This window comes from Cervus elaphus, chromosome 14, assembly GCF_910594005.1.
Source record: "Cervus elaphus chromosome 14, mCerEla1.1, whole genome shotgun sequence".
NCBI classification, from domain to species: domain Eukaryota; kingdom Metazoa; phylum Chordata; class Mammalia; order Artiodactyla; family Cervidae; genus Cervus; species Cervus elaphus.
The window spans coordinates 41649728-41675035 of record NC_057828.1 but is presented as its reverse complement, the minus strand read 5'-3'; the positions used below and the strand labels follow the sequence as shown (position 1 = coordinate 41675035).

Genomic DNA, 25308 nt, shown 5'->3' with positions numbered 1-25308 from the left:
GCTTCTCTTCTTTTCTCAGCTATTTGTAAGGCCTCCTCAGTTAACCATTTTGCCTTTTTGTATTTCTATTTCTTGGGGATCATTTTGATCACTGCCTCCTGTACAATATTACAAACCTCCATCCATAGTTCTTCAGGCACTATGTCTATCAGATCTAATCCCTTGAATCTATGTGTCACCTCTAAACTGTATAATCATAAGGGATTTGACCTAGGTCATACCTGAATGGTCTAGTGGTTTTCCCTACTTCATTCAATTTAAGCCTGAATTTTGCAATAAGGAGTTCATGATCTGAGCCACAATTAGCTCCCAATCTTGTTTTTGCTAGCCATGTAGAGCTTCTCCATCTTCAGCTGCAAAGAATATAATCAATCTGATTTATATGGTGATGTCCATGTGTAGAGTTGTCTCTTGTGTTGTTGGAAGGTGTTTGCTATGACCAGTGTGTTCTCTTGGCAAAACTCTGTTTGCCCTGCTTCATTTTGTACTCCAAGGCCAAATTTGCCTGTTACTCCAGGTATCTCTTGACTTCTTACTTTTGCATTCCAACCCCTATGATGAAAAGGATATCTTTTTTGGTGTTAGTTCTAGAAGGTCTTGTAGGTCTTCACAGAACCATTCAACTTCAGTTCTTTGGCATAAGTGGTTTACGCATAGACTTGGATTACTGTGATACTGAATGATTTGCCTTGGAAACAAACTGAGATAATTCTGTCGTTTTTGAGACTGCACCCAAGTACTGCATTTTGGAGTCTTTTGTTGACTGTGAGGGCTACTCCATTTCTTCTAAGGGATTCTTTCCCACAGTAGTAGATATAATGGTCTCCTGAATTAAATTCATCCATTCCTGTTAATTTTATTAGTTCACTGATTCCTAAAATGTCAATGTTCACTCTTGCCGTCTCGTTCCTGTTTGACCACTTTTAATTTGCCTTGATTCATGAACCTAACATTCCAGGTTCCTATGCAATATTGTTCTTTACTGCATCAGACTTTACTTTTGCCACCAGACACATCCACAACTGGGCGTTGTTTCCGCTTTGGCTCAGCTTCTTCATGTCTTCTGGAGCTATTTCTCCACTCTTCTCCAGTGCATATTGGACAACTACCAACCTGGGGTGTTCATCTTTCAGTGTCATTTCTCTTTGCCTTTTCATATTGTTCATGGGGTTCTCGAGGCAAGAATACTGAAGTGGATTGCCATTCCCTTCTCCAGTGGACCACATTTTGTCAGAACTCTCCACCATGAACCATTTGTCTTGGGTGGCCCTACACAGCATGGCTCCTAGTTTCACTGAGTTAGACAAGGCTGTGATCCATGTGATCAGTTTGGTTAGTTTTCCGTGACTGTGGTATTTACTTTGACTCTTCTATGATGGATGAGGATAAGCGTACAAAGCTTCCTGATCTGACGGGGCTGGCTGTGGGGAATCCTGGGCCTTATTCTGGTGAGCAAGGCCATTAAAGTAAATCTTTAATCCAATTTTATGCTAATATGTGGGGCTGTGTTCCCTCCCTGTAGTTTGGCCTGAGGCCAATCTATGGTAGGGGTAATGGCGACCTCCTTCAAAAGGCCTTGTACCAGCACACCACGGCTCCCAGGACTGTTGTAGTCAGTGCCCCTGACCCCTCAGCAGGCCACTGTCAACCCATGCCTCTGATGGAGACTCCAGGACACTCACAGGCAAGTATGGCTCACTCTCTTGTGGTGTCACTGCTCCTTTCTCCTAGGTCCTAGTGCTCACAAGGTTTTATTTGTGTCCTCCAAGAGTTTCTGTTTCCCCGTTCTGTGGAAGTTCTGTAATCAAATCCCACTGGCCTTCAAAGTCAAATTCCCTGGGGTTTCTCAGTTCCTTTTCTGGATACCCAGGTTGGGAAATCTGTTGTGGGCCTAGAACTTTCACAACAATGCAAGAACTCCTTTGGTATAATTGCCACATTGTGGCATACGTCTCTAAGCTTAGTTTCTCTTACATAAAACTGGGCAATGCTACCTACCTGACAGATACTTGTGGTTATAATATATGACACATAGTGTTATTACACTACCATTTCACTTGAATTAATAATATATGTTGAGGGCTAAATCACATCCCCTAAAATGTAGAAGTATTCATTTCATAAAGCAGGTCCTCTATAAACTTTTTTTTTTTTTGGTGGGGGGCAGGGGGAGCTTTTATGATCCCACAATAAGAGAAGATGCCATGGAAACAGCTTATTTTTTAAGTAATGAAGAGTCACAAAAATAATCAGAAATATGTACTGTACATCTACCTAGTCTAGCATCCAGTAGGATGGTCCAGCATGTAGAATTAACACTACTGAACACAAACACTTTGCTGGGCTCAATAGATGCCTGATGAATGTCTGTTGAAAAACAAATTAATGAATTAGCTAACAAAGGCAGTGACTGAATTTTTAAGACACCTGAGTAAAACTTCTAAATAGCTGGAGGAAGTATTTCTTAGAGAAATCAATGCAAAGTAGTCACCAAGGTGAGAATCATAGCAACCCATGTTAAGAATCCTAGTCTGCCCCTTTTACTCTGTATGTGTGAGGAGCAGTTGGCACAATGCCTTAAACACATTAAGCCAGGTTAAGGATGCTCCTCCTTCCACCCAACCCCAGACTCAACCTAGCTAAGGTCTTCTTTCACCTAAAGTCAATCTACTAATTCGCTGGTGAATCTTAAATTATTTTAACTTTTATGATGCATTACTAAAATACTCAAAATAATTCTTTCACAGTTCTGTTATCAAGCCTCATTAATTCACATTCCTATAGGCAACAGTTTGGATTACAGAATACTACTGATTGTTTTATACATTTATTATTACTATAACTGATGTACACTAAACAAAAGAACAGGGACATCCCTGGTGATCCAGCAGTTAATACTCCACGCTTTCATTGAAGGGGTACAGATTCCATCCCTGGTCAGGGAACTAAGATACCACAAGCTGTGCAGTGCAAACAAACAAACAAACAAATTTATTAACAAAGTAGTGTCCCGTGAATATTTTCAAAAGGAAAATAATTGCTAGCATCTGACTAGCCATTTAGACTAAGAGTTATCTTTACAGACAAATTTATTTATTTATCACAGCAACATTTTGAAGTAAGGTTTATTAATGTCACTTTAGAGTTGAAGTAATAAAGCTCAAAAAAGTTAAACAGCTTGCCCAAGAATATATAACCAGGAAGTCACAGATTAGTTTCAAAACCCTGTGTTCTTTCACGATATCATTTAATAAAGCAATTAATTGAAGAGTGATTTGATGAAGTGCAAAGAGTACTAGATGAGGAGGAAGGAGATATCACAAACGTACTGTGTGGTTGTAAGTATGTTATTCAACACTGCGTACATCTGACAGGCTATAAGCCACAGGGTCACAGAGTCAGACACAACTGAAGCAACTTAGCCAGCACGCACACACATCACCTGAACAAATGTCCTCACCCCAAAATAGGACCTCACCATAACCAACTTCAAAATATTCTGGTGAAACTAAAACCAAAGTATGTAAAAGTACTTTGAAATTTTAAGACCACTATACTGGGAAAAATATATTAAAACATGATATCATTCTGATGATTAGGAATTTGACCTTTTAAACAGCATAGTCATTCCTCTTGAAGTTTTACTAAAAATCCTCATTTAGTTAGTAAAAACATTTTTCACAAATTACTCAAAAGATAAGCTCAACCTTTGTCTAGCTACAAATCTGTGACATTACACATATACTGGGAGAATAAGTTATCATGAAGCTTATTTTAATATAAAACATGTATAACTCTATCTCAGCATTTTAGTAACACTTATTTTGAAAAAAGATTTTACTTTTAAGATCACTATGCAAATAATTTATAATTAACTTATCAACAGAAACTTCCTTCTCAAGTATATATTCAAATATATCCAAATCCTGCCTAGGTGAAAATAGCCTATGTCAAATAGGCTTAATTCAGTGCAAAGTAGCTACTGTCTAAAATAGACCATATCTCAGAAAACTATATAATTATGTACCCTGGTGGATAAGATTATAATTCAGATATCTTGAACAAAGAATGATCCTCTATTATCTAAATGGGTCATCCTCTTTAGCTAAGGGCAAAACTTCAGGAAAGGTGTACATGAAGTGATGAGAACAGACTTTTAACCTAACCAAATCAATCCTGAAGACTAACAGGGTGACAGATGTCACAATCAGATTACCCTCATCATCTCAATTCAAATGTCTTTTATATGGAAATGTCCTGATTTCCATATAATGTCCTATAAAGTTACATAGGATTAGGATAAAGAATATTGGACTAGAATAAGGAATGGTGGTATAGAACCTCTGAAAAGACCATTCCTTCATAAAAGCAACAATAATACAGGCAATAGTTGTCAAAGTCAACTTTTTTAGAAGTCTCAAAATTAATCAAAGGCTTACAATGAAGTGAGGGGCATTTATTCAGCAAAATCTCTGGATCTCAGAAAAAACAGAAAGATTTGTGATGTTTCAACTTTCCCTATTCCCATTCGCCTCTCCTTAGCTCTGCAGTAAACTTAAAGACCAAAATCCCACAATTATAGTGAAAAAACTAGCATCCCGAAGCTACTGGAAGGACTAGAATGGGGTTGGAATACATCAGAAGTACCACTTTCAGAAAACTATAATCATTTAACTTGTCTAGTAATTAAAATACTCATTTATAGGGCTTTTCTTTATTTTACCTGGCTCAGAGTTTCCTCAGTACAAATAACCTTTTCCCCCAGGAAGCATGTGGAAAACAATAAGTGGCAATTGTTTAACATAACAGCTGCCTCAGGCAGCAGTAACAGTTGGGGCAAAATTAAAAAAAGATGATGACCAAAAAACTTTAAAGGAAAATTTGGGGAACGAGATGGCCATAAAGGCCTTTGAATTTTGTATAATCTAGAATCTAGCAGGCCATGCCTGGGGTTATATACATTCTCTGAAAGATCTCAGAAAGCCCTAAACTCTCATCTCTAGCTAACCTTAAGGGTCTATACAAGCAGACAGTGAAAACTAAGGCACAGCTGTAAACTGCCTGCACACTGAAGGCATATTCCAAAATGCCCATCAAATTCTTCAGCAAATGCTGGCAGACTTCCTGGCTCTGAGCATTTAAAAAAATTTCTGTCCAATAATTAGTTGACCAATGAGAAAATTGAGTAAAGACTTTAATGACCACAAACAACAAAAAATAGACTTTACAGAATTAGCTCAGGAAAATTACTAAGCAAATAGCAGCAACAACCAACAACAAAAACAAACATTGGAGGAGGAGAGGAATCTGATTTTGAGTGGTGCCACATTATACTGCTTAAAATGTTCCATTTTCAACAAAACATTATAAAATGTATGAAGAAAGTATGCCTCATACAGAGGAAAATATTCAATAGAAACTGTCTCTGAGGAAGTCCAGACATCAACCTTACTAGACAAAGACTTTAAAACAGGTATTTAAAATACTTTTGAAGAACTAAAGGAAGTCATATATAAATAACTAAAAAAGTAAGAGAATGATATTTCACCAAATATCAATATAGATATACAGCTTAGTTTTAAAAAATAAAGTCTGGAGGTGGAAATTAAAATAATAGGAATAAAAACATTTTGTAGAAATATTCAACAGAAGATCTGAGAAAGCAGAAAAAAGAAACTTCAGACCAGTCAGTTGACATTGTTCCTCTCATCCAAGGATTAGATAGAAAAAAGAAGAAAATAAAGGAGTAAGTCAAGTGTGTGAACATACATTTAATGGAAATTTCAGAAAGAAAAGAAATGGGAAGAAAGAATAATTAAAGAAATAGTGGCTGAAAATGTCCAAAATTTGATGAAAACTAAACTGCACATTCAAATAGCTCAACAAACTCCCAGAAAGATAAAAAAGCAAAGAGATTCATACATATAAACATCATAATAAAACATTCAGAAGACAAAAAGAAAATCTTTAAAGCAACAAGAGAGAAGAAATTCAAAGGATCTTCAATGAGATGAACAGCTGATGTCTCATCAGAAAACTACAGAGGTCAGAAGGCAGTAAGATGGCATGCTCAAAGTGGTGAAATAAAGATCATGAACTAAGAATTTTCCTTCAAAAATTAAAGAGAAATTAAGAGATTCCAAGACAAATAAAAACCAAAAGAACCCCTCACTAGCAAATTTACCCTACAAGAAATACTAACTGAAGTCTTTCAGGCTGAAATGAAGACACTAGACAGCAATACAAATCCACACAAAGGAGGAATACTGGTAGTCCAGTAAAGAGTCTGCATTTTTACTAGAGGGCACAGGTTAGATCCCTGGTCAGGGAACTAAGATTCCACAAGCCAGACAATGCAGCCTAAAAAAATACACAAATAAATAGTCAATCAATTAAAAAAAAATCCACACAAAGAAATAAAGAACATTGGTAAAGGTAACTACAGTTGACCCTCCATATTCACTGTTTCTATACCCATGGATTCAACAAATCACGGATCAAAAATATTCAAAGAAAATTCCATAAAGCTGGCAAAAGCAAAACTTGAATCTGTCACACACCAGTAACTATTTACATAGTAATCACATTGTATTAGGTATTATAAGTAATCAAGAGTCCCCCATGGATATCAAGGGACAAATGTACATAAATAAATGTAAAAGAAAATATAATGTATTTGTGTTTGTCTGTAACTTTTATCCCCCTAACTGATTTAAAAGAAAACTACAAAAGCAATAATTATATCTGTGTTGACAGGCACATGATGTATAAAGATAATTTGCATAATAATAATAACACAAAGGAGAGGGATGGACTGGAGCTCTATGGAAGCAAAAATTTTGTATACTATTGAAATTAAGCTGGTGTTGATCTAAACCAGATTGTTCTAAACTAAGAGGTCAATTGTAATCCCATAGCAATCACTAAGAAAATAACTTTAAAATACTCAAACAAATGACACAGTAATTACAATGGTACTTTAGAAAACACATTTTTAACAAAAAAAAGGCAATAATAAAGAAATATAAAAACAAAAAATATATAATACATACATAAGATAGTAAAACAACAGCCATAAATTCTATCAGTAATTACGTGGAAATGGACTAACACTCCAATCAAAAGGAAGTTATGGTTGAATAGGCTTTTTAAAAATTGATCCAACTATATGCTATTTACAAAACATACATTTTATATTAAAAGACACAAATAGGTTGAAATTGCGGATGGAAATAGTTATAGCAGGCTAACAGGTACCAAAGGAGTTGAAGTGGCTACACTAAAATCAAATAAAATAGAATTTAAGACAAAATTGTTACTAGAGGAAAAATAGGACATTATATAATGATCAAAAGGTCAATCCATCAAAAAGATATAATAAGTACAAATACTTATTACAAATACTTATTACAAATACTAACAACAGAGTCTTAAAATATATAAGGCAAACTCAACACACTTGAAGGGAGAAACAGACAATTTATCAATAATAATGAGAGACTTCAAAATCTCATTTTCAATAATAGAAGAACAAGACAGAGGAACAAGAAGGAAACAATATTTGAATGGCATTATAAACCAATAGACCTAGAAAACATCAAGAGAACACTAAACAGCAGGAACAAAATACATTCTTCTCAAATGCACGTGGAACATTCTTCAGAGTAGACCATAGAGGTCATAAAATAAGTCTGAATAAATTTAAAGGGATAAAAATGACACAAAGTATGTTCTCTAATCACAGTGGGATGAAATTGGGAAGACAGAGAGGGTAAATAAATATGTTTGTCAACCCCAATATACTATGTCTCTATATCTCATATTTAAACTCAAGTTGCATTGAGTCCTACAGCATCTTCTTTTCTCTTTTGATTATTTTACTACAAATATGAAAATTACCTCAGATATGCAGATGACACCACCCTTATGGCAGAAAGTGAAGAAGAGCTAAAGAGCCTCTTGATAAAAGTGAAAGAGGAGAGTGAAAAAGTTGGCTTAAAGCTCAACATTCAGAAAACTAAGATCATGGTATCTGGTCCCATCACTTCATGGCAAACAGATGGGGAAACAGTGGCTGACATTAATTTTCTGGACTCCAAAATCACTGCAGATGGTGACTGTGGCCATGAAATTAAAAGACGCTTCCTCCTTGGAAGGAAAGTTATGACTAACCTAAACAGCACATTAAAAAGCAGAGACATTACTTTGTCAACAAAGGTTCGTCTAATCAAGGCTATGGTTTTTCCAGTTAGTGATGGATAGGGAGGCCTGGTGTGCTGCGGTTCATAGGGTCGCAAAGAGTCGGACACGACTGAGCGACTGAACTGAACTGAACTGATGGGGGCAAGAATTCACCCTCTTCCTTTGGAGCTTCAGTAATGTCCAGGACCAGCCAAAGCCTCAGGATAGCAGCACACAAAAGTGTGTCTCTGGTGGAGATCTAATAACCATGCAAACCTGAGGGTTCTTCTCTGCAAAGATACTGTGAATTGTCTGCAAAAAACTGGGGTAAAGATGGGCTATCTTTAAAAGCAGGAGTTAAAATGAGCTGTAAGAAACGAAGTTCATTTGGGATAAATTCATGAATATTCATATGGAAATTTTTAAGCAGTATTTAATAAAAATAAGCTTGTAAAATAAGCCAGGTCTGTAACAGAAAGAGAGGCCTCACTTAACTTTCTGGATATAGATTTGTGGCAGACAGACTGGGGATATCATTTGCACTCCTCCATGAAGCTTCACTACGAAAAAAGCTAGTGGAGGTGACGGAATTCCAGTTGAGCTATTTCAAATCCTGAAAGATGATGCTGTGAAAGTGCTGCACTCAATATGTCAGCAAATTTGGAAAACTCAGCAGTGGCCACAGGACTGGAAAAGATCAGTTTTCATTCCAATCCCAAAGAAAGGCAATGCCAAAGAATGCTCAAACTACCGCACAATTGCACGCATCTCACATGCTAGTACAGAGAAGGCAATGGCACCCCACTCCAGTCCTCTTGCCTGGAAAATCCCATTGATGGAGGAGCCTGGTGGTCTGCAGTCCATGGGGTCGCAAAGAGTTGGACATTTCACTTTCACTTTTCACTTTCATGCATTGGAGAAGGAAATGGCAACCCACTCCAGTGTTCTTGCCTGGAGAATCCCACAGATGGGGGAGCCTGGTAGGCTGCCGTCTATGGGGTCACACAGAGTCGGACACGACTGAAGTGACTTAGCAGCAGCAGCAGCACATGCTAATAAAGTAATGCTCAAAATACTCCAAGCCAGGCTTCAGCAATACGTGGACCGTGAACATCCAGATGTTCAAGGTGATTTTAGAAAAGGCAGAGGAACTAGAGATCAAACTGCCAACATGCCCTGGATCATCAAAAAAGCAAGAAAGTTCCAGAAAAACATCTCTTTCTGCTTTATTGACTATGCCAAAGCCTCTGATTGTGTGAATCACAATAAACTGTGGAAAATTCTGAAAGAGATGGGCATACCAGACCACCTGACCTGCCTCTTGAGAAACCTGTATGTAGGTCAGAAAGGAACAGATCTGGACATGGAACAACAGACTGGTTCCAAATAGGAAAAGGAGTATGTCAAGGCTGTATACTGTCACCCTGCTTATTTAACTTATGTGGAGAGTACATCATGAGAAACGCTGGGCTGGATGAAGCACAAGCTGGAATCAAGATTGCCAGGAGAAATATCAATAAACTCAGATATGCAGATGACACCACCCTTACGGCAGAAAGTGAAGAAGAACTAAAGAGCCCCTTGATGAAAGTGAAAGAGGAGAGTGAAAAAGTTGGCTTAAAGCTCAACATTCAGAAAACTAAGATCAAGGCATCTGGTCCCATCACTTCATGGCAAATAGATGGGGAAACAGTGGAAACAGTGGTTGACTTTATTTTCCTGAGCTCCAAAACCACTGCAGATGGTGACTGTAGTCATGAAATTAAAAGACGCTTGCTCCTTGGAAGGAAAGTTATGACCAACCTAGACAGCATATTAAGAAGCAGAGACATTACTTTGCCAACAAAGGTCCATCTAGTAAAGGCTATGGTTTTTCCAGTGGTCACATATGGATGTGAGAGTTGGAATATAAAGAAAGCTGAGCACAGAAGAATTAATGCTTTTGAACTGTGGTGTTGGAGAAGACTCTTGAGAGTCCCTTGGACTGCAAGGAGATCCAACCAGTCCATCCTAAAGGAGATCAGTCCTGGGTGTTCACTGGAAGGACTGATGTTGAAGCTGAAACTCCAATACTTTGGCCACCTGATGCAAAGAGCTGACTCATTTGTAAAGACCCTGATGCTGGAAAGACTGAGGGCAGGAGGAGAAGGGGACAACAGAGGATGAGACGGTTGGATGGCATCATCGACTCAATGGACATGGGTTTGGATGGACTCCGGGCATTGGTGATGGACAGGGAGGCCTGGCGTGCTGCAGTTCACCGGGTCACAAAGAGTCAGACAGGACTGAGCGACTGAACTGAACTGAAATGATGAAGTTTCAGCTGAAGTAAGTGTGGACTTCTCAAGAATATGACTGTGCTGCACTCTCTAGACTCCACTGATGGAAGTGCTATCTCTGTTCCAATCAGATAACATGATCTTGTCTCTTCAGGACAAGAAGGCTTATGAGACAGGGGTTTTAGTATCACTTTTATAACTAGATTCCAGCCCCAATCCATATTCTGGCTTTCCCAAGCCACAAATGCTGAAGAAGGAGTCCCAGTCATGTCCCCCATCTAGCCACCTGGAACTTCCACCTGCTTTGTTTCAAGCTCCAGTCTCAGGTGTATAGGTTTAGACTATATTCCCCAGTTATTTTTCTTTCAGCATCTTAAATACAAAAGAGCTAACAAGATTAATAATGGCTAATGTAAAGGTCTTCCTAAGGCGATGGTAAAGAATTCTCCTGCAAAGTAGATGTGAATTCAATCCCTGGGTCAAGAAGATCCTAAGAGAAGGAAATTGCAACCCTCTCCAGTATTCCTGCCTGGAGAAGCCATGGACAGATGAGCCTGGCAGGCTACAGTACACGGGGTTGCAAAAGAGTCAGACACAACTTAGCAACGAAATAACAACTTAACTGATAATGAAATCAAGTCATGAGATTTTGTATTATCTTGAAATATACCCAAACTCTTGACATTTGAAACTAATTCCCTCTCATCTAATGGGCCACATACTCACCTTGAGGATCAACTTCTTTCGCTAGCTTCAACGCATCTGAGTTTGCAAGATCAGTGTTGGCTGGGGTAACAGCCAGAATCAGACAGTTCTCCCGTGTGATGAACTGCATAATCATTTCTCTGATCTGGTACTCAATATCTGGAGGCTGATCTCCCACGGGCACTTTAGTAATTCCGGGTAGGTCAATCAGGGTTAGGTTTAACACTGTGGAAAGGGGGAAAAAAAGTATTACATGTACCATCAATGCTGAAAGATATCAACAAGGCAGAGTCGTGTGTTATTTTCATAGAAATGAAACAAGCTGAACTTTATATAATGTGTATCTGAAGAGTTCCAACACATGTGCATAGAATAAAACAGGACAGAATTCAAACTGGCTTTGCAAATTTTCTCTATTTTTATGATATGATTGTGCTAGGCCAAATGATCATTTTAACATAATTTAAGAAGCACTGATTTGCATACCTAATAGCTTTCTCAGAGAGTTGCCATGTTTGTAACTCGGGGCCTATAATTCAAACACAGAACAATAAGTGAGTATGCTGTCTGTCTTGTACTTGCCTTCAAATGGTGTAAAAATTCTCAGAGTAAGGTTTGTCCTTACTTTTAAAAGCATTACGCATTATTTACAAAGTGTTAGTCACTTAGCCTGGGCTTCCCAGGTGGCTAAGTTGTAAGGAACATGCCTGCCAATGCAGGAGACACGGGTTTGACCCCTGGGTGGGGAAAATTCCCTGGAGAAGGAAATGGCAACTCACTCCAGTATTCTTGTCTAAAAAATCCCATGGACAGAGGAGTCTGGCGGGCTACAGTCTATGGGGTCATAAAGGGTCAGACTCGACTTAGCGACTAAACAACAGCAACAAGTCACTTAGCTTATTGGAAAGCAGTTAGTCATGAAGCTGGTGTACAGCCTCCACAGCCAGACCCATTGTGGAAACCCAGGAAACTACTAAGTCAGTGACTCCAGGCCTGACCCAGCTATCGTTCTTTCTATACACAAAAGTTCCAAGTCTTTCTATACACTTGGCTCCAAGTCCTCTTGGGAAGTCATAATTGAGCATTTCATGGTTCAATTTAAAAGCAACAGAGCTGGGGAGAAGATTAGAGATGAAAATCTGTCCCACCAAAATCTTAGTCATTCTGGAGGCTATTCTGTATTACCCACCAAGAATTGGTTATCTAATTTATAAGTTTTTACTGACAGTCTGGGGAGAAAAAAAATCACAGTTGATTCTTCAGGAAGAGAATAAATAAGAATATATAGGACTGAAAGAAAATTCATTAAAGAAAACTCAACCATAGTACCATGCACCTCTAAGATTTTTGCAAAAGCTGAAGATACTAAAAATGGAAGTTTTCATGCATTCCTCTTTGGAATTCTAAAAGTTTAAAATATACATAAAGAAAACTTTGTAAAATAATGTACTCAATTCTCTTTTACAAATTATCTCCTCCTGACTCCCATAAATAATTCTATGAGCTGTATGGATTGTATCATTTACTAAAGTACCTAAGCACAATCTTAGACACCAAGATTTTTTGAGAGAAAACAAAGCCATTTTATATAAATAATGTATGTTAATTAACATACATAGTAAAAATTTTTGAGGACAAGAATTTGGAATTTTGTTATTTTACTTACCATGTGGGGAATAGACTCGTAAATTAATGGGTATGGAGGAAATGCCTTTATTCATTCCAGTTACTCGATCTGTTTCAGCTTCAATCTCATGGCGAACTTCATCAAAATCTGTAAATTTTTTTCCTTTGCAGTGTAGAAACTCAGCATATTCTATAAAAGACAAATTAATACAACCTAAAATTCAGGTACTCTTGCAGTAATTATAAGCAAACAACGCTTCTTTAATTACAAGTCAAAGTATCCAATATTGCCTCTTCAGTCATCATAATGAGAGAACATGGTAGTAACTAAAAAGCACAGTTAACACTTGAGAAATGTTAAAAAGAGTACAAATTCTAATGGTGCAAAATTGCTAATTTTCAGATGAGCAGTTAAGTACTACAAGCAGTCTTTAAACTGCAAAGCCTATTAAATAAAGAGAATTTTGGCCCTCCAAATGATAGAACAAATAACAGCAACCAACTGTCAAAGAAATTAGAGCTGGGACATACAAAAAGCCTGCGTACTAATCCTATTAGCATGTCCTTTCTGAGTATCACCACTTTATCCTGATAGAAGCTAAACCTGGAACGTTAGGTCCATGAACCAAGGTAAAGTGGACACGGTGAAGAGGAGGTGGCAAGAGTGAACACTGACATGTTAGGAATCAGTGAACTAAAATGGACGGAAATGGGCGAATTTAATTCAGATTACCATTATATCTACTACTGTGGGAAAGAATCCCTTAGGGGAAATGGAGCAGCCCTTATAGTCAACAAGACAGTCCGAAATGCAGTACTTGGGTGCAGTCTCAAAAACAACAGAATGATCTTGGTTTGTTTCCAAGGCAAACCATTCAACATCACAGTAACCCAAGTCTATGCCCCAACCACTAATGCCAAAGAAGCTGAAGTTGATTTTATGAAGATCTTCTACAAGACCTTCTAGAACTAGCATCAGAAAAAAAAAAAAAGATGTCCTTTTCATCACAGGGGACTGGAATGCAAAAGTAGGAAGTCAAGAGATACCTGGAGTAAAGGGCAAGATTGGCCTTGGAGTATAAGATGCAGCAGAGCAAAGGCTAATAGAATTTTGCCAAGAAAACACACTGGTCCTAGCAAACATCCTCTCCAACAACACAGGAGACAACTCTTCACATGGACATCACCAGATGGTCAATACTGAAATCAGATTGATTATGTTCTTTGCAGCCAAAAATGGAGAAGCTCTATACAGTCAGCAAAAACAAGACCTGGAGCTGACTGTGGCTCCAGCCACGCACTCCTTATTACAAAGTTCAGGCTTAATTTGAAGAAAATAGTGAAAACTACTAGGTCATTCAGGTATGACCTAAATCAAATCCCTTATGATTACACAGTGGAGGTGACAAATAGATTCAAGGGATTAGATCTGGTAGACAGAGTGCCTGAAGAACTATGGACAAAGAGTCATAACTGTAAAGGAGGAGGTGGCCAAAACCATCCCCAAGAAGAAGAAATGCAAGGAGGCAAAGTGATTGTCTGAGGAGGCCTTAGAAATGGCTGAGAGGAGAAGAGAAGTAAAAGACAAGGGAGAAAGGGAAAGATAAACCCAAATGAATGCTGAGTTCCCAAGAATAGCAAGGAGAGATAAGGTAGCCTTCCTAAGTGAACAATGTAAAAAAAAAAAGAAAGAAAACAATAGAATGGGAAAGACTAGAGATCTCTTCAAGAAAGTTGGGAGCTATCAAGGGAATACCTCATGCAAGGATAGGGACGATAAAGGACAGAAACAGTATGGACCTAACAGAATCAGAAGAGACTAAGAAGAGGTGGAAAGAAGTTCTTCTATATAGAACTATACAGAAGACTATACAAGAAGGGTCTTAATTACCTGGAAAACCATGATGGTGTGGTCACTCACCTAGAGCCAGACATCTTGGAGTATGAAGTCAAGTGGACCTTAAGAAACATTACTACAAACAAAGCTAGTAGAGGTGACAGAATTCCAAATGAGCTACTTCAAATCCTAAAAGATGATGCTGTGAAAGTGCTGCACTCAATATGTTAGCAAATGTGGAAAACTCAGCAGTGGCTACAGGATCGAAAAAGGTCAGTTTTCACTCCAATCCCAAAGAAGGGCAATGCCAAAGAAGGTTCAAACTACTGTACAATTGCACTCATTTCACATGCTAGCAAAGTAATGCTCAAAATCCTTCAATCTAGGCTTCAGCAGCATGTGAAGCGAAAACTTTCATATGTACAAACTGGATTTAGAAAAGGCAGAGGAACCAGAGATCAAATTGGTAACATTTGCTGGATCACAGAGAAAGGAAGGAGATTCCAGAAAAGCATATACTTCTGCTTCATTGACTATGCCAAAACCTTTGTGTAAATCACAACTGGAGAATTCTTAAAGACATGGGAATACCAGACCACCTTACCTGTCTCCTGAGAAATCTGTATGCAGGTCAAGAAGCAATGGAAATGGTTAGAACTTCACATGAAACAACTGACTGGTTCACAATTGGGTAAGGAGTACATCAAGGCTGTGTATTGTCACCCTGCTTATTTAACTTCTATGCAGAGTACATCATGCGAAATGCCGGCTGGATGACTCACAAGCTGGAATCAAGATTGCTGGAAGAAATATCAACAACCTAAGACATGCAGATGATACTACTCCAATGACAGAAAGAAAAAAGAAACTAAAGAGCCTCTTGGTAAGGGTGAAAGAGGAGAGTGAAAAAGCTGGATTAAAACACAACAATCAAAAAATGAATGTCATGGTATCCAGTCTCATTACGTCATGGTGAATAGATGGGGAAAAAGTGGAAACAGTGACATATTTTATATTCTTGGACTCCAAAATCACTGCGGATGGTGACTGCAGGCATGAAATTAAAAGATGCCTGCTCTCTGGAAGAAAAGCTATGACAAACCTAGAGATTAGGATATTAAAAAACAGAGACATCATTTTTCCAACAAAGATTCTTATAGTCCAAGCTATGCTTTTTCCAGAAGTCATGTACAGATGTGAGATTTGAACCACAAAGAAGGCTGAGCGTCAACAAATTGATCCTTTCGAACTGTGGTGCTGGAGAAGACTCTTGAGAGTCCTTTGGACTGCAAGCAGATCAAACCAGTCAATCCTAAAGGAAATCAACCCTGAATATTCACTGGAAGGACAGATGCTTAGGCTGAAACTCCAATACTCTGGCCACCTGATGCAAAGAACTGACTCATTGGAAAAGACTGAGGACAGAACAAAAAGGCAGTGACCAAGAATGAGATGGTTGGATGGCATCACCAACTCAATGGATGTGAGTTTGAGCAAACTCAAGGAGATAGTGAAGGACAGGGAACCCTGGAGTGCTGCAGTCCATGGGGTCACAAAGAGTCGGACGTGACTTAGTGGCCAAGCAACAACCACATATGCCAAATTATGTAAATACAGCTTCGGAAAGCAAGAAGATTTAGAAACATTTGTTTTACCTTTTAAAAGGAAATAATATATGGAATATTTTAGCTTTAAAATATACTATTCAAAATACCACATCCATTTCTGCAATTAAAAGATATTTTCTCAAGAAAAAAGACTGAATATTACAAAGAAACTATTTATCTGCAATGCAAGGAAAAAAAAATCAGTATCTATAGGCAGAAGGAAAAACTCTAAAATAACTATATAACAGAAAATTAGTTATTTTTTTAAATTTTAGTAGCATCTTAAAACTATTGTACTATCCCTTTCTATATCTGCTTCCAAAGATATGCAGTAAATGATAAGCAACACAACTCAAAAAAAAAAGGGAACTGATACTAGTAGACCTAAAAATGTTATAAATTTACAAGGGAACAAGTCTTAACAAATAGTTTAATTTCTCTAACAGCCAGCTGAAAAAATGCTCCCCCAAAATGTAGACTAAGGCTAAGTATCTTGGGCCCAGATATCTTGGGCTCAGGTGAGACAATTATTGGTAGTCTTTCTACCGTTACCACCATAAATATTTAACCTTCACCCACTACATGACAAGGCCAATAGGGAGACAACTATAAGATGTGGTTTATGCCTCAACAGTGAAAGTACACACAACAATTAAGCTTCAGCAGGCTTCAGAAGTCTGGCCTGAAGAGATGACCGCATCATTTGGCATCTTCTTTTACATGTTTACCCTCATAAGTGCTGTTTTTATAAGATTATAAATTCTTAGAAGTAGAGACTTTATTTACTCATTCAGCAGCTAGGCCAGTACCAGTGTAAGAGTTTAAGGATAAGTAGAGGATAAAACAATAAAAAAAGTAAAGAGGAACAATGAATGCCAGATTCTGGAAAACAAAACTTAAAAAAAAAAAAAAGCAAACATGAGTCAAAAAATTATATAGAAGAAACAGAATGGTACTTTCTCATAGCAAGGAGACAGAAGAACTATTCAGTTCAACATAGCCTGTGGAAAATTCAAATCTGAGAACTTCCAGCTATCATAATTATTATGTTCATATAATTTTTTTAAAAAAAGCTTCTGGATCAAGGGCTACATTTTCGATGTCATTGCTAGTCAATAATTCAAGTAACAGAAATGTGTTCCCAGTTGAGCCACGAGGGAAGCCCAACACACTTGTTGCCACTAGATGGCGCTTACTTGCTTTCTCTTTAAGAAACTAAGACCCTTCCAGAAAGTTGTAAAATCAATGCAATTTTCAAATTAGATTTAAATTTACTCCTGGACTTCTGAAAATGCTTATATCTTGGAATTCAGAGACTGTAATTGTGCAATACCATCTCCAACCTCTGTATCTTGTTAGATATAGGGTCCCACAAAGAGATTTAGGGATTTCAGTATTTATTTATTTAAGAAATATTTATTGAGCTCCTACAACTTCTCAGGCACTATTTTAGAAAGCTGGCATATAGTAAAGTGAAGGAAAAAAGTCTCTAGCCTCATGAAGCTTAAATTCTAGTGAAGTAAAACAGTAAACAATGTGTGTGTGCCAGGTAAGTGCTATGGAGAAAATTGAATAAGGGGGATGTTAAACACTGGAGAAGGAAGGTTGCTTTGTTATGTGCAATCAAAGACTACTTCTCTGATATGATAAACTGACATCTGAGCAAAGACTCAAGAAGCCATGCTTTGCATAAGAGGATCCCGGTAGACTGACTGATGCAGACTACACTTGGCATATTGGAGGAAAAGCAAGGAGGCCAGCGTGCCTGGAGCACAGAACACGGGGGAGAGGCAGCAGATGAGGTCAGAGCTGTGGTACAGACCCAGACGATGTAGGACCTGTGGGCCATTTTAAGGACTTTGATTTTACCCTAAATGAATGTGAAAGGCACTTGAAGCGTTTTGGATAGAAGGGAAACATGATGTGACCTAGGTTTTAAATAAAGAACTGTACTGCTGTGTTGAGAACAGACAATGAGGCATAAGAGAAGTAGCTGGCTATTAGAATAATAAAGGTGTGATTATTATCTCACCTGGAGGTGAGACCTGGGTGGGAGCAGTGGGAGTGCTGAGAAGTGGTTATATTCTTTTTTTTTTTTTTTTTTCAGAGTAGCTATTTTATTTTTTTTTTAACATTGTATTGGTTTTGCCATACATTGACATGAATTCGCCATGGGTGTACATGTGTTCCCCATCCTGAACACCCCTCCCAACTCCCTCCCCATCCCATCCCTCTGGTCATCCCAGTGCACCAGCCCCGAGCATCCTGCATCATGCATCGAACCTGGACTGGTGCTTCGTTTCACATATGATAATTTACATGTTTCAATGCCATTCTCCCCTATCATCCCACCCTCACCTTCTCCCACAGAGTCCCAAAGACTGTTCAATACATCTGTGTCTCTCTTGCTGTCTTGCATACAGGGTTATCATTACCATCTTTCTAAATTCCATATATATGCGTTAGTATACTCTACTGGTGTTTTTCTTTCTAGCTTACTTCACTCTGTATAATGGGCTCCAGTTTCATCCACCTCATTAGAACTGATTCAAATGTATTCTTTTTAATGGCTGAGTAATACTCTATTGTGTATATGTATCACAGCTTTCTTATCCATTCATCTGCTGATGGGCATCTAGGTTGCTTCCATGTCCTGGCTATTATAAACAGTGCTGAGAAGTGGTTATATTCTAATGAATTTTGAAGGAAAACCCAAAAGTATTTGCTGATGGATTAAAGGAGGGTATGAGAGAAAGAAAGAAGTTAAGAATGACTTTAAGGAGGTTGACTTCAGCAATTGGAAGAATTTTGAAATAGAAAGACTGAAAGAAAGGAAGATGTATGGAAGATGAGGTTGGGAATCAAGAATTCAGTTTGGCAACTCAGTCAAAAAATGGGAAGATTTTCACAGACATTTCTCCAAAGAAGATATTCAGATGGTCAAAAAGCACATGAAAACATGCTCAACATCACTAATTATCAGAGAAATGCAAATCACAACTACAATGAGGTGTCTCCACACACCAGTCAGAATCAGTCAGTTCAGTCACTCAGTCATGTCCAACTCTTTGTGACCCCATGGACTGCAGCACGCCACTTTCATGTCCATCACCAGTCAGAATGGTCATCATCAAAAAATCTACAAACAATAAAAAGATGGATAGGGTGTGGAGAAAAAGAACCCTCCTACACTGTTGGTGGGATTATAAATTGGTATAACTACTGTGGAGAAGAACAGTATGGAGATGCCTTAAAAAATCTAAAAATAGCTGCCATATGATCCAGAAATCCTACTCCTGGGGTATATATCCAGGAAAAAAAAAACACAATTTGAAAAGATACATGCCCCCAATGTTTGTAACAGTACTGTTTACAATAGCTGAGCCATGGAAGTAACGTAAATGTCCATGAACAGAGGAATGGATAAAAAAAGATGTGGTGCATATATACAATGGAATATAACTCAGCCATAAAAAAGAAAGAAATAATGCCATTTGCAGCAACATAGATAGACCTAGAGATTATTATACTAAGTGAAGTAAGTCAGAGAAAAACAAATATCATATATCGCTCATATGTGGAATCTAAGTTTTAAAAAGATACAAATGAACTTATCTATGAAACAAAAACAGACCCACAGATATTGAAAACATACGTATGGTTACCAAAGGGGAAATATGGGAGTGGGGGGGGGTGCGGTGAGGAACAAGTCAGAAACTTGGGATGAACATACACACACCACTATATATTACTATATATAAGATACATAATCAAGAAAAATCTACTATATAGCACAGGGAACTCTACTCAGCATTCCGTGATAACCTATATCAGAAAAGAATCTTAAAAAAGGATGAATATATGTATATGTCTAACCAGATCACTTTGCTGAACACCTGAAACGAACACAACATTGTTAATCAACTATAACAAAATAAAATGTAAAACTTCAGTTGGGGACCTATTAAGCTTGTGATGCTTACTACACATCACCCATGTGGACAAACAGAACCACCACCAATGGTTGAGAACCATGCAGCTGAAAGACACACAATTCTCATTGTCTTATCTGATAAGTGTGGATCTATCCTGAAATTTTTCCAGAAGATGGCAGTCAAGTGCTTGAGGAAATGGTGGCTTCTTTTATTCAGCACAAAAATGCGTTGGGGCTGGATATGTGAATCTTTCATCTAAGGAGAAGTCTAAGCTAGATAAGTCCAAGATAGATATAGATATATGTATTTGGAATTAAAGTTAGGCAAGTGCATAAGATCACTAGGTCAGTAAATGAGAGACAGACAAGGAACAGGTCAGAGCAGTGGGCCCTGTATGTTGCAATATTTAGAGGTCAGCAAATGGAGAATAAGCACGAGTGGTCAACATGATGGGGGATTAAAAAAAAAAAAAAAAGGAAAATCCTGAGAGAGAGGTGACTCAAAGCCATAAAAAAGAAAGTATTTCATGAAAGGAGACCTTTCACTCCATCAAATACTGTCAACATGTCATAAGATGAGAACTAAGAACAAATCATAAAATCAGGCAATTTGAGGGTCCTTCAGGATGTTGAAAAGGACTGTTGGAGTGGAGTGGGTTGGCTGCAAATCTGATGGGAATAGATTTTAGAATGACTAGGAGGAGAGTAAGTGGAGACTGGTTGTGGACAAATCATTTAAGTTGTGTTGTAAAGGAGAAGACAGAAGTAAAAGGCCATCTGGAGAGGGTTATGAGGGGAAGTTTTATGAAAGTGGGTAAACTAACAGCATGTTCCCAGGCTATTAATCCAGCCTTGAGGGAAAGCTGATGATGCAGAAGCAAGAAGGGACAAGGGCTGAGGCTATGTCTTACGGAAGAGGGGATAGGAAGCACTAGAAAGGATCATGCTAGTTCATCCCATAGGAATCAAAAGGAAACAGAATAATGAGTATTGATGGAGGACACAAACAGGTAGAACTGATGGTGGTGGGAGTATGTGAAATTCAACAGGTGAGAGTGGGGATTTATCATTTTGTTGAGTCATTTTACACCTTTAAAAACCATTTCTGAAAAAAAAAAAAACATTTCTGTATGTATTCTCACTAGTTAAACCCTACAAATACTATTATTTTTACCACAATATACCACACACACACACACACACACACACACACACACACACAGTGATCCTAAATGACCTAATAGTAACCATAGCAGGAATGTCAAGTTGGGTCTCAACTGCATCCATCACTGGGATTCAGGTATGTCCAGCATATCAGAAAGACAAAAGGGGCAGAAACCACAAAATTCCCATTTCTATGAGTCTCAAAGAGCTTCCTGGGAAATAATTCATCCGATAGGATGGAAAACTCAGGGAAAACCTAAGCTAAATTGTCAGATGGGAGCTACCAGTAGTCCATCCTCTACCCAGGTCCAGAGACGCATAGGTCTATGTCCCCCTCATCTCCAATAGTACAGTGATAATTGTCAGACCACATATCCTACTTTCTTATTAGTAAAACACAGCAACTATAACAACAATTCACAATTCACAGCTACAGGATTTTACTGTCATAAGCTGAGTCTTCATAGCAACAAGGTAAGCCAGTCCTGTTATGGAATCCCAGCCCTCTAGCAAACTATAAATAGGTGGACAGCAAAGGTGGCTTGTATGGTTTTGAACAATTGCCCATAATTGTTATTGAAGAGGATCATCAATCAGCTTATCATCTTACAAGTCCTAAATAAATCTTGATGAGCAATGCAGAATTCAAAGGTCACAGTTTTACTTCCCTGCTGTCTAAAGCACAATTATAAATGAAAATCTTGGAAAGGATTTTCACAAGAGCAATGAATCATTTAACTATACTACCTCTAAAGAAGAGTGTTCACATGTGATGAAGGAAATTCTAACACCCAAGCCAAACTCTATTACAGTCTAGCTAACCAATCAACAGTTAGACTTTTAAAGAACTGGTAAATATGTATCTTCTGAGACTTTCATAATATCAAAAATTAATATGTCTAAAGTTCTAACAAATCTCATCTTATGGTCCTGAGATAAATTCTGTCTCATAGAAAGGTAATTTCCAATGGCACAAGCTCTCTTGGCATGTTCTCAGTGTTCCTTTCATTCTAAATGCTTAGTAATCGGGCACATGGAATGATCTCTTTCTCAAACAATTCCAGGCTTCAGCCCAAATTCAGCCTGAATGGACAGTGATTAAATTTCTTAGCCACAAGCTCCTATAAAGGATGAAGGTTATGTGCATATAGCCTATGTCCTAATAATGAATCCATGAAATTCTACTGCATGTCAGTATAACCTATCTTCCTGAAATTCACAGTATGTTTTCAGTTTCAAAAAACAAGATTCTAGTTTTAAAAATCTTTCCTGTTTTCCCAGTGTTAAAAATAGCCTACATTTGAAGCAAAGGGTAAGATACCTTTTATATCAAAGAGTGATCTGGGAGGAAAAAGAGGATATTTTTTAAAAAATCAGAGCTATCACTTTATTTTTATTTCCCTATAAAACATTTTAGTACTGTCACTTCTGCTGACCATGAAAAACAAATTATGCTAGGATAAACAGCTGACAAATTGTTTGGGGGAAGGATGACATGGTTTGTGCCTGGGCAGCATTCCAATCATCTGTGAAAAGCACAGCATGACCATACGAATTTAAATATTTCCAATATGCCCCTTCCATGGGGAAAAACATGCATATGTTTCAATTAATCAAGGTTAAGTAAAAAGGAATAATTATGGAAAACAGGCATATAACCTCTCACCAATCTTTATTCTAAGAACTAGGGTTGTCCATACTTTAGCTGGAGTTCTGTTTCTAAAATGCTTTAATAGCAGTGTTTTTAAGCATGGGGTTCCCATGAAAATGGAGTATATGGGACACAGAAACTCAAAATGGTTTTCACTGCAACTAGCTGAATCCACTGGCTATAAATACCACCTGGTACGACTATACTTAAAAACATAGTTCCTTAAAGGCAGAGGCTATATTTGAGTCATCTTTGTTTCCCTGATGCCTATCATATTTAAAAAACACTTGTAGATTTCTTCCTTCTTCTGTAAAGAACTTCTCTTTGCATACCATTAAGCAATTTGGAAAAATGCTTCCAGCAAGCCTTCAAGTCATTCCAAATTGAGGCCAGGTGCCTAGAACTGTGGTTAAGTAAGAAACAAAACAAGTTAGATATGAATTATGCAAACCCAGATATAAAGCAGAAGTCAGTTGTGTCCTTCTTTTAATAATCAAAAAAAAAAAAAAAAGGAAATCTCAAGAAGTAAACATTTAACCTGAGGAAGTCCAATAGTGGGTGAAAGGTAGAGGTCTCAGTTAGAGGGTGAAGAATAAAGGGGTGGAAACAAAAAGGGCCAAGGTTTCATAGCAGACTAAAGGTAAGTGCTAGGCAGGTCTCAGAGGCCAGCTGCAGAGACTAGGGTTTAGGATCAGGGCTCTGGTACTCCTGAGGCAGAGGAAATCAAAACAGAAGTCCAGATCCAAGTGATCCAGATAGTCCAATCAAAAAACTAAGGTGAGAATTCAATCATGAAATAAGAGGTAGTCTTTTTCATAGCATACAAAGCCAAAGTCACTTACATTGACTTCAGGGCCAAGAGAGACTAATAAGTATTGTGTATGTTTTAGTCGCTCAGTCATGTCCAAGTCTTTGTGATCCCATGGCTGTAGCCCACCAGGCTCCTCTGGCCATGAAATTCTCTAGGCAAGAATACTGGCGTGGGTAGCCTTTTCTTTCTCCCAGGGGATCTTCCCAACCCAGGGATCAAACCCGGGTCTCTTGCAATGCAAGCAGATTCCTTTCCATCTTACCCACCAGCGAAGCCCAAAAAATGAAAAAACATGAAACCAACAGAAAGCATGTCAAGCACTTGGCCAAAAACTGCAAAAACCTCAGCAGCATCTGACATGATTTTCCTCCTGTTCCTTGAAACATTGCCTTCCCCCTTTAACACCCACATCCCCTCCATCTCCTCCTGTCTTCCACATCTCAATTATTGACACTACCATTGAATCAGGTCACCAAATCAAAAAATAGAGGTACTTTTTTTTTTTAACCCTTGCTCACCTTTCTCCCAAACATCTTCTTACTGCCTCCACTGTGGCCATCCTCCTCCTAAGCTGACACCAACTCTTACCTGGACTACCATAAAAGCCTCCAACTGGTCTTTCTGATTCCACTCTGGCTCCACTGAATCCATTCTCTACATGGCAGCTAGAGAGATTTTTCTAAAACATGTCAGATCATGTCTCTTCCCTTTTTAAAACTTTTTATAGGTTTTCCAGAGAAGTCAGAAATATCCAAACTCCTCTCCCCAGCCTACAAAGTCCTAGACAGTCTGATCCCTGTCTACCTCTATTGATAACACTATTTCTACCCTCTCTACTCCAAACACTTGAGCTGCTAGGACTTCCCTGGTGATCCAGTGGTTAAGAATCTGCCTGCCAATGGAGGGGACATGCATTCAATCCCTGGTCCAGGAAGATCCCACAAGATGCAGAGTAACTAAGCTGGAGCGCTACAACTACTGAGCCCATGCTCTGGAGCACATGAACTGCAACTATTGAGTCTACAAGCTGCAGTGACTGAAGCTCTCACACACTAGAGCCTGTGCTTCACGAGAGAAGCCCGCACACTGCAACTAGAGAGTAGCCCCACCTTCTGCAACTAGAGAAAGCCTGCATGCACCAACAAAGACTCAGCACAACCAAAACCAAAAATAAACAAACAGTTGAGCTTCAGTAGCCGTCTTCTGCTCTGCAAGCCCACCAGGTCTGTTTCCACCCCAGGCCTCTCTACAAGCTGCTCCTCTTCCGGTATGCCCTTCACCCACATTGTGGCATGCGTAGCTCTATCCCACCTAAAATATTACCTCTAATTTAGACAGCCTTCCTTGATCAGACGAAGAAAAGTAGCAGCTCAGTCACACTCCATCATATCATCTAATTTATGTTCTTCAGTGCACATAATCATTACCTGAAGATTTTGTTTTTTACTACCTGCCTTTACCCACTGGAATATAAGTTCTATGAAAACAGAAACACTATCTGCTGTACTCTTAG

At 38.3% G+C, this 25308-nt stretch overlaps 1 protein-coding gene across 11 annotated transcripts in view; it reads right to left on the bottom strand.

The window, feature by feature from the left end:
- The window catches only part of DNM3 (dynamin 3), a 622348-nt gene that overhangs the window by 429677 nt on the left and 167363 nt on the right, over window positions 1-25308 (bottom strand). For all 11 annotated transcript variants that reach the window (XM_043924627.1, XM_043924624.1, XM_043924629.1 and 8 more), the window contains 2 exons: window positions 12832-12981; window positions 11187-11390 (listed from right to left, as the gene is read on the bottom strand). In XM_043924627.1, coding sequence (XP_043780562.1) covers window positions 11187-11390; window positions 12832-12981 — 354 coding nt within the window. The remainder of the gene's footprint in view (window positions 1-11186; window positions 11391-12831; window positions 12982-25308) is intronic.